The sequence below is a fragment of the Lithobates pipiens genome, unplaced genomic scaffold (assembly GCF_037356315.1).
Source record: "Lithobates pipiens isolate NorthernLeopardFrog02 unplaced genomic scaffold, aLitPip1_a1.2 Scaffold_16, whole genome shotgun sequence".
Taxonomy (NCBI): Eukaryota; Metazoa; Chordata; class Amphibia; order Anura; family Ranidae; genus Lithobates; species Lithobates pipiens.
Window position 1 is genome coordinate 386,619,003 of NW_027507748.1, and position 10,655 is coordinate 386,629,657.

At 41.5% G+C, this 10,655-nt stretch overlaps 1 protein-coding gene across 1 annotated transcript in view; it reads right to left on the reverse strand.

Moving 5' to 3' along the window:
* The window catches only part of LOC143983035 (multidrug and toxin extrusion protein 2-like), a 289,578-nt gene extending 279,339 nt beyond the window's left edge, over positions 1–10,239 (reverse strand). Inside the window, exon 1 of the mRNA XM_077482262.1 lies at positions 9,990–10,239. Within this exon, the coding sequence (XP_077338388.1) occupies positions 9,990–10,130 (141 nt within the window). The 5' untranslated portion in view covers positions 10,131–10,239. The remainder of the gene's footprint in view (positions 1–9,989) is intronic.
* Positions 10,240–10,655: the final 416 nt, after the last annotated feature.

Genomic DNA, 10,655 nt, shown 5'->3' on the forward strand with positions numbered 1-10,655 from the left:
AATTTTTGTTTATTAAAAATCCTATGAACGTACAGCTTAAAAAAAACATTTATACACAGTATATACATAATAAATAAAATAAATATATATTGTGGTATTAGTAAGATTATACTTATATTGTGGTATTAGGAAGATTATACTCATGTGGTAGGTGCCTTTTTTAATGAGTTGCGTCAGATCAAACTGTATTTTAGGGCATAGCAGCCTGCTTTTATTAAATAAAATAGAAAGTTCACATTGACATCGGTTGTCCACATAGGGGTTCTTTCACATTAATATAAACAGTCAAACAAAAAATACCGAGCCACCTGGCTCGCTTGTTGGCAGTACCGCCACTCTTCTTACCCTCCCTTCTTACAGTCCCTCAGACTGTGTTGTCCACTGGTCATACTGCCTTTACTGGTTCACTTGACTCTCTTAGCCTTTATTCGCAGAGCCCTGTTGCATGGCCCAGTCTTTGCCTCTGGATAGGGGTTCTTCTGACACCCTGATAGGAGCCAATCTGGCTCCTGGAAAAAGACCTCCCGTCTCTAGGCTGGGGCACCTCTCACCCCTGGGTGAGTCCTTCTGTCCTTGGGCTGCTGGCTGGGGCTCCTCTGAACATTGGGTGAGAGCTCCTGTCTCTTGACTCCTGGCTGCAGCTCCTCTGATTCCTCGGCGAGACCTCCTATCTCTTAACTCCTGACTGGGGCTCCTCTGATTCCTGGGTGAGACCTGCTGTCTCCAAACTGAGAGCTCTGAGCTAACCTCAGGTTTGAGTATATAATGACCTCACACATACCTCTGCACTCAGACAGGCTGCAGACACCTGGTAAAATCTGGACGCAGGATTGTAGATTCCAATCCAGAACTACCAAATTTGGAGAAAACCAAAAACACAGCTTTCTCTGTTCAGTCCAAGAGCATGATGGAATATAGCGTACTTAATTAAGTCAAAGTAATTGGATGAACAAGTGTATCCTAGGTGTCAATGGATACAAATCTTCCCACATATTCATGAGGTTACAATGGATTTGTGAAAAAGGTGGGAGATTAATTTACAACAATGCACAAGGAATATGATTGTCTTGTTGATTTGCTTTTTATGAACAACAATTCGCCAATATTAATAAGGAACTAGGAAAGACTCTGAAAACTCTGCCTGAAGGCAAAAAACCTCCTACATTCAAAAAGAGAAGGGGAATGTGCATTGGTGGAAAAATGTAATAATGAATTAGGTAATAGTTAAAAAATTGAAAATAGAGTGGCATAAATATGCCTGTGAGGCTGGCAGAGCTTACTGATGGAATAATACTTTTAATAATAGACCATCTAGGACAATGAGAACCGGATATACCACACAAGAAGAAAGTAGTCAGTCTGAGTTGGTGTTATAGAGTGGACACCCTGTCACCCCCCCCATCTCCCAAGATGTGGTGGTGGACATGGTGGAAGGGGGGCTCGTCACTCTAATGCCGCGTACACACGTAGCCGGCTATCCGGAGGACTTAGTCCGCCGGACTTCCCGCCGGACTGTCCGTCGGACTTTCTGAACGGGCTACTTGCCCCCAACGGCACTTTTTCAGCGGACTAATACGGCGTACTAAGTCCGCCGTACTATCCGCCGTACTTTTGAAATGAACGGACTCGCCCACACACACGGAGGAAAGTCCGCTCATTTTGTCTAGGTAGGCGGGGCCCACAAAGGGGACGTCGCTGGCCCCGCCACCTGGTATGGACTTAAAGGGGAACCCCAACCCCGAAAAAAAAATCAGCGTGGGGGTCCCCCCCAGGTCCACATCAGACCCTTGTCCGAGCACGCTACCCGGCCGGCCAGCAAAGGGGGGGACGAGCGAGCGCCCCCCCTCCTGAGCCGTACCAGCCGCGTGCCCTCAACATGGGGGGGTGCCTTGGGGAAGGGGGGGCCGTGCGCCCCCCCCACCCCAAAGCACCTTGTCCCCATGTTGATGAGGACAAGGGCCTCTTCCCACCAACCTTGGCCGTTGGTTGTCGGGGTCTGCGAGCAGGGGGCTTATCAGAATCCGGGAGCCCCCTTTAATAAGGGGGCCCCCGGATACCGGCCCCCCACCCTATGTGAATGAGTATGGGGTACAATGTACCCCTACCCATTCACCTGTGAAAAAAAAGTATAAAAAAAAAACCACAACACAGGGTTAAAATAGTTTATTGCACAGCTCCGGGGGTCTTCCGTCTTCGGGGGTCTTCTCACCGGACTCCTCCACTATCTTCTGCTAGCTCTTTTGCTAGCGGAGGAGCCCGGCTTTCTTCCTCACCGCCGGCCTCTTATTCCGACTTCGGGGGTCTTGTCCCCCTCTTCGGTTCTTCTTGCCGGGCCACTGCGCCTTCTTCTAGCTCTTTTACAGGTGGTGGCGGTCTTCTGTCATCGCCGTCTTCTCTTCTTCTCTTCAGATGTTGCCTCGTCGCTCCCTCAGCTCACAATGACGGGGACCGGGCGCGCGGCGACTTATATAGGGACATCACCGGATGATGTCCCCGCCCAGTATGATGTCACAGTCCCATCATCCTCTGGGACTGTGACATCATAATAGGCGGGGACATCATCCGGAGCGGAGGGAGCGACGAGGCAACATCTGAAGAGAAGAAGAGAAGATGACGACGGCGGCGGCGACAGAAGACCGGGCCACCGCCTGTAAAAGAACTAGAAGAAGGCGCTGTGGCCCGGCAAGAAGAACCGAAGAGGGGCACAAGACCCCCGAAGTCGGAAGAAGAGGCCGGCGGCGAGGAAGAAAGCCGGGCTCCTCCGCTAGCAAAAGAGCTAGCAGAAGATAGCGGCGGAGTCTGGCGAGAAGACCCCCGAAGACGGAAGACCCCCGGAGCTGTGCAATAAACTATTTTAACCCTGTGTTGTGTTTTTTTGTACTTTTTTCACAGGTGAATGGGTAGGGGTACATTGTACCCCATACTCATTCACATAGGGTGGGGGGCCGGTATCCGGGGGCCCCCTTATTAAAGGGGGCTCCTGGATTCCGATAAACCCCCCGCCTGCAGACCCCGACAACCAACGGCCAGGGTTGTCGGGAAGAGGCCCTTGTCCTCATCAACATGGGGACAAGATGCTTTGGGGTGGGGGGCCGTGCGACCCCCCCCTTCCCCAAGGCACCCCCCCATGTTGAGGGCACGCGGCCTGGTACGGCTCAGGAGGGGGGGGGGGCGCTCGCTCGTTCCCCCCTTTCCTGGTCGGCCGGGTAGCGTGCTCGTACAAGGGTCTGATGTGGACCTGGGGGGGACCCCCACGCTGATTTTTTTTGGCGTTGTGGTTCCCGTTTAAGTCCATACCAGGTGGCGGGGCCAGCGACGCATCCTTCGCGGGCCCCGCCTACCTGGAGACGTGCTCAAAATGAGCGGACTTTCCTCCGCGTGTGTGGGTGAGACTGTTCATTTCAAAAGTACGGCGGATAGTACGGTGGACTTAGTACGCCGTATTAGTCCGCTGAAAAAGTGCCGTGTGTGGGCAAGTAGCCCGTTCAGAAACGCGTGGGAAAAGTCAGTTCATTTCAAAAGTACGGCGGACTGGCATACGCACGGCCGGATTGTCCGCCGAAATGCAAGTCCAGCGGGAAGATTGGAGTGCAAAACTACTTTCTAAGTCCGCCGTACTTTCGGGCCAAAAAAGTCTGCCGGAGGCTACACAGGGGGGATTGTCCAGCGGACTTGAGTTTACCGGACTTTTCCACCCGATTGTTTGATCGTGTGTATGCGACATTAGGCACAGAAATGTAAGGATTTGACTTTAGATGAAGGTAAATTAATGTATATGAGAGATAAAAGGGGTTTAGGGGAATATGTTAAAAAATTAACTACGCACCCACAAAGAGGCAGAAGGTGGAGGAGAAAGAGTTCAAGGTGGCTCAGATCCCCAGAATGTGTGCCAAGGGGTAGCTATGACAGTGGTACCCCACAAACCAGGAACCCACAACAAATAATCTCCTTGGAGAAACCAATCTACCCCCCAAATCCAGGGAGCATGACTCCATTCCCCCAAAAATATGGCATGGACCAATATGTTGTGAACAACAATCGGGAGGACAGGAAGACATGACAGTTATAACTTTATCGAGTTTATCATTGTCACTAGCCCAAATCTCAGTTCATCTTAAGGGTATGTCTTTCTTCCCAAACATGAAAGGGGACATTTTTTTATGTGGGTAAAGACATATTTATTCATGAGAAAACTAGTGTTACAAGTTCTGCATTCCAGGAAGGCCAGCCAGTCCCCCTCGTCTCCATTGAGGTTGTGAGACCATATTCAAGAGGAGGGAATTTTGATCAAATTATACTCCAAAAAGAATTTTGTATTTGGGAGTTGGGTGCTGGAGTCAACAATCCCCAGATTTGAAAGAAAGTCTGTCCTTTGTGCCTTTCTTATGTTAACAGTTTATCCAATTATTTATTCATGAGAAAACTAGTGTTACAAGTTCTGCATTCCAGGAAGGCCAACCAGTCCCCTTTGCTCCTTTGAGGTTGCGCCTTTCTTATGTTAACAGTTTATACAGTGGGACAGTTTTTTGATCGTTCCAATTTACAATCCTCCTGTGTGCCAGATTATATATACCTTTTCACTCGAGTCAATGGGTTTACTGAGGGCCAGCTTGGTTTAATTCACATAATATTAAGTTAGCATTATTTTGTTAGTGAAGATTTCCTTAGATCCTTTTTTCTTTTCTTTCAATTTCTATTATTTATTCTATATAATATAAAATGAATAAAATATATATTATATTTTTTTGCTATTAATTATTATATGTAGAATTTGAGGTTGGATTTATGGAGTCTTTTTCCTTTTTTTTCTTTTTTGTATCGGCTTAATTATTTTATAAGTGTTACAGCCGCCTGGGTTGGTTTTGTGCATGAGTGGTGATATCATCACGTTGCATGCATCGTAACGTCATGGTGCGCATGATGATGTCATAATGCCACCATGCGCCATGTCATTATGATGCCAATGTGGCCATATTTAGAGAATATGCATTATATAAACACTGAATAAGCAACCAACAAACATTTGCCTCTGATGCAGCAGGCATTAAATAGAATTGCTATCAGGACAGAGCCCTGAGGAACCTCACTTATAACTTCAAATCATTTAAAAGATGCCGCTATTTAAAACCACCCTCGAGACCTGCCCCTGTAACCAGTTTTCTATTCCGGTACATACTTCTAAGCGCTAAAAGACCTCAATTTGTGGTATATGTGTTTATGGGGTACCAAATGCTTAGATAAATAATATATGGATGGGTGGATTAGAATATGAAACATATGATACGTTATAAGCACTTTATTGTGGGATCCACTGGTTGCCCGTAAAAGCATTTTTTTTCTGCCAAGGGGACTACCAAAGGGAAAAGCCCAGTGTGCATGCCCCTTTTAAGCTGTATGGGACCTCTTCTGGTAATATAAGCTGTTGAGTTGCACAGGATGAAGATGTATTAAACACAGGCAAATTAGTTTTGGTATTTAAAGCAGAACTCCACTATCTTAATCAACATTGACTATGTTTAATACTTATGCTATTTAGTAAATACTGTATATAGGAAGCTATATGATATTGGCTTTTTTTTTTACATTTCTATAGTTACTTCTTGGTTGCCAGACGGGTGGGGCTGGGACTCTTTCTCAGCTAAGCAGACCCTCCTGCCTGAGCTAAATGCAGATGGATTCCAGGAAGTAAATGCTACATGAATCGTCTGCCCTTACCTTGACCAGTATTGCTATGGGGGTGTTTTTCAAAGTGGTTTCTCAGTAAAATAAAGCATGGAGACATATTGTAGATGGATGGGTGAGTTTGTATTTAATAAAAAAAAATGAATTAATTAATAGTGGTATGTGGTTCTCGGATACAGTGTAAATTTGTTTTAACTACCACCCCTGTAGTGATCAAGCAGCTTATAAATGAGATCTCTATTGACAATAGTCTAGCCATGAGTAAGGCATTGTAATCTGAAAAGTGTTAGCTTTCTGCTGTATACTGGATCACTTGATTTCTAACAAATAACATAAAAATGTGCATGTCTTAAATGTGTTCATTGATGCTTGCAAAGCATTGCAGCTAGACATGTGCAGAACAAAAAAAATGGTTTTGTTTTGTTTTGTTATTTACATAAATTCTTTTAGTTAAACTCGTTTCATTCGTTTAATCCATTTTCGGAATTTAGCTTATTCAATTTCAAATCTATTAAAATTTTTAGAACCCAAATTTGGATTGATTCGAAATGTTTTCAAATCCATTTCGAAAAGTTTTCTACTCCAAATTTTTTTCAAATAAAATAAACTAGAAAATAAAGGAATAGAATAGAAACAAAGAGAATAAAATAGAAAAGAATATAACAGAAAATTTAAAGAATATAATATAATAGTAAAACAGAACAAAATAGGATAGAAAATAAATGAACATCATAGGATGAAATAGAATAGAATAGAAAATAATAGAATAAAATAGATTATGACCATCTTCTGAAATTCAAATAGAGTATAAAATAATAGAATAAAAAAAATAATAGAATAGAATATAAATAATATAACAATTTTCCAAAATTCTAATAGAATCAATTTGAATTTGAATAGAATACAAAAGAATAGAGTATGATATTATAGAAAATAACACAATAGTATAGAAAAAAACAACAGAATAGAATGAATATAACCATCTTTCTATTCTAATCTATTATTTTCTATTCTATTCAAATTTATTCTTATTAGAATTTTGGGAAATGGTTATATTCTTTCTATTCTAATCTATTCTATTGTTTTTTTTAATTATACACTTTTATTCTATTCTATTCTATTATTTTATTTTCTATTTCTTTCTATCCTATTCTTTTATTTTAGTTACATAGTTAGTTAGTAAGGTTGAATAAAGACACCAGTCCATCTAGTTCAACCTGAGTGAGTGTCTACAATTGTCCCTATCCCTGTACATTGCACACTCACATCAGTCCCTACCCTCAAGGAGCCCACAATCCAAGGTCCCCATTCATATACTAGGGCCAATTAGCCTACCTTCATGTCTTTGGAGTGTGGGAGGAAACCAGAGTACCCGGAGGAAACCCACGCAGGCACAGGGAGAACATGCAAACTCCAGGCAGATAGTATCGTGGTTGGGATTTGAGCCAGTGACCCTTTTTACTGCTAGGTGAGAGTGCTACCCACTACACCACTGTGCTGAAATTTCTATTCAAATTTATTATATTTTAAAATTCGAATTTTGGAAGATTGTTATATTCTTTCTATTCTATTAATGTTTTTCTATACTATTTTGTTACTTTCTTTTGTATTCTTTTCTATTCTTTTCAAATTTGAATTGATTCTTTTTGAATTTTGTGAAATAGTTATATTCATTCTATTCAATTCTATTTTTATTTTATTATTTTCTATTCTATTATAGTTTATTCTATTTTTTTTCTTTTCTGTTCTTTTCTATTATTTTCTTATGTATTCAAATTAAAATGTATTCTATTTGAAATTCGAATTTCACTAGATGATTATATCATTTATATGTCATTCTATTCTATTTGTTTATATTATATTCTAGTCTATTCTGTTCTTTTATTTTCTATTCTAGTTTGTTCTGTTTTTTTTCTATTATATTATATTCTTTTCTGTTATATTCTTTTCTGGTCTATTTTTCTATTATATTCCTTATTTTCTATTCTATTTTATTCTCTTTGTAAATTCAAAAACTTTTCTAATTCGAATTTGAAAAAGATTTGAATTAGAAAAGTATTCGAAATTATTAAAAAACTATTCGAATTTGAATTTCGTCCGAATTTTTTTTTTCGTTATTTTGGATTAGTTTAAATTCAGTACTATTGTAATTCAGAAATTCAGAACAAAATGAACTGCACATGTCTAATTGCAGCCACTTCTGTAGTATCCTACCCAAGCCCCAGGTCTGTGTAGAGGTATGGACTTCAGTTATGGGGGTGGAGGAAGCAAGCACTGGACTACAAAGGTAATAATCTCACAGTAGCTATGCTCCACTGAGATCTACAAGTTCCTGTCCACAGATCCATGGATAGAGCCACACACATTTGTAGTAAATTCCAGGGAGATGTTTCATGTCACATCTGCAGGGATGTCGGGAGGGGGTGGCTAGGGGGGGCTGAAGCCCCGGATGTGACCCCCTAAAGCCCCGAGTCTCAGCTCTGCAGGGTCTGCATTGCTAGCCCCGAGTGCTGTGGCGAGTGCCGGGACCAATCTGATCCCGAGCACCGCCCAATGTGGCCGAGTGCAGCCGAGTGCCATAGCAGGTCCCGCCTTCTGGAGCCTGCATTTCTATGATGGATGTCCCACTGGTCCAATGCCGGGACCGCGGGATGTGTGACGTCCATCATAGGTGCTGTTGGATCCAGAAGGCGGGAATTACAAAGCGGCTGCCGTGCCACATCCCCGTTTGGCGCTCGGGCGAGCCGCTCTCCTCACCTCCTCGCCTCCTCCTCTGAGGACTGGCTGCTGTGACACCACACACTGAGGTAGGTCAGACAGTGTAGGTAGGTCAGTGTAGGTAAATGTTAGTGTAGGTAGGTCACTGTATGTTAATGTCAGTGTAGGTCAGTGTATGTTAATATCAGTGTATGTTAATGTCAGTGTAGGCAAATGTCAGTGTAGGTAAATGTCAGTGTAGGTAGGTCACTGTATGTTAATGTCAGTGTAGGTCAGTCAGTGTAGACAAATGTCAGTGTAGGTTAATGTCAGTGTATGTAAATGTCAGTGTATGTCAGTCAGTGTAGGTAGGTCACTACCGTTAGTGGATGTAGGTCAGTGTATGTAAATGTCCAGTGTATGTAGGTCAGGCAGGTCAGTGTATGTAGGTCACTACCGTCAGTGTCACGGCCCAGCCAAAAAAACCTGCGTCGCGTACAACATCCCACCCCCCCGTTTCCAGCCTTGTACTTCAGGCTGAAGCCCCTGGTCCTTTTGCCACCTAGCAACTCCCCTGCACACCTGTAATACAAGTTTAACTTGAAACACTTTCTCAAAGGTGGACAATGTTTTTAACCCTTTACCTACCAGTGCATTATTTGCACTCATGTTTTTCGGTCTTAAGGTTACATAAGACCCCAAACATTATATATTTTCTGAAAGCAGGCATCCTAGAGAATAAAATGTTGGTAATTCCAATTTTTTATGTCATGTGATATTAGCACAATAGCTTATGAAACACAACATTTTAGAAAAGAATACACTAAAATGATTTAAAGCACACATAAACGCAATATGTTACCCTTTTTTGGTAAAAATATAAAAGATGAGGTTTTGCTGAGTAAACAGATATCCAACATGTAAAGCCTTAAATTTTGTGTGCCCATGAAATAGTGACAAACTTTTAGTACCTACATTTTCCATAGGCAATGCTTTAAAAGCCCCTACAGGTCATTAGTTTATTTTTAAGTGTAAAAAAATGGGTCTAGAATTATTATCACTCCAGTGTGTATGAAAATACTTAATATGGTTATCGCAATCAAAGTTTTTGTGTGTAGACAGGCACAATGAGTGCATTTAGATTAGTCTATAAGTGTGTGTAGGGGGGGAGGGCGCAAAAAATTGGGAAAGGATTATATTTTTTTTCCTTGATACAACCCCCCAGATTTTCATGCCTTTTTGACCCTAAAATTGGCAGAATTTAACATGATTTGCCTCCTATAGACTTCAATAGACTTTGCCCCTAAATTCCTGTTTTTCCGAGTTTAAAATAAAATTCAACTTGCATGGAACCTGAGCAGGACCCAAAAGATTTCAGGTATCATTGTAGTAATGGCGACTAGATGACTACAATGATTTGCAGCTTCCCCATTGGACCATCAGGTATGAGTAATGCATACTTACATTGGGCCAAGCTAAACCAATGTGAATATGCGATACAAATAATTTCTAGAGTTCAGCTTTAATGATTATATTTACAAAAAAATGGAACCCATGAAAAGTTGAATACCACAAGCAGTAATAATATATTATTTGAAGTCATGTCTTACCACAGGTACGGCCATACCAAACTGCGCCTTTGCTTCATTACAGAATCCATAAGGTACCAGTTGGCGAAACAATCTGTTAATTCCACGAGGTTTGTCTGATAGAGGAGAGGTCTCCTTGGCTTCCTCTTTGTGTCTTGTCATGGTTTTTGGAGATTCTCACTGATAGATTTAAAATGTTGTAGATCTCTTACACTAAAGAATCCAGTGCATTATGGCAGTGCACTGACACACTGAGCATTTGATAAGGCTTAGCCTGGAGAGGTGAAGTGTTAGAGAATTTTTTTGCATATGTCATAGACTACACTCAGTGGGAGGAGAACATACTGTAACCTGATCATCAAGAAATGCATATCAGTTATCTCTCTATGAAAAAAATAGAAAGCGGTTGATGGGCAACTACATTTTTATCTAGGCATGGATGCATTGTTAAAAAACAAATACAAGAAAAAAAACATTAGTTACAATTAGTTGAAACTGAAGATTAGTAAAAAAAATTAAAAATAAAAACTTTTTAGCACGTTATGTTTAGACCTCAAAAATTCTTCTTGTGATTGGATCTACTAATGCAGGGAAGAGTTGACACATCAAATTACAAATAGATGGCTAACATTAGTGTTATACTTTTTATCCCAAGATGTTACAGCACCTTAACAGAAGAATATGTTA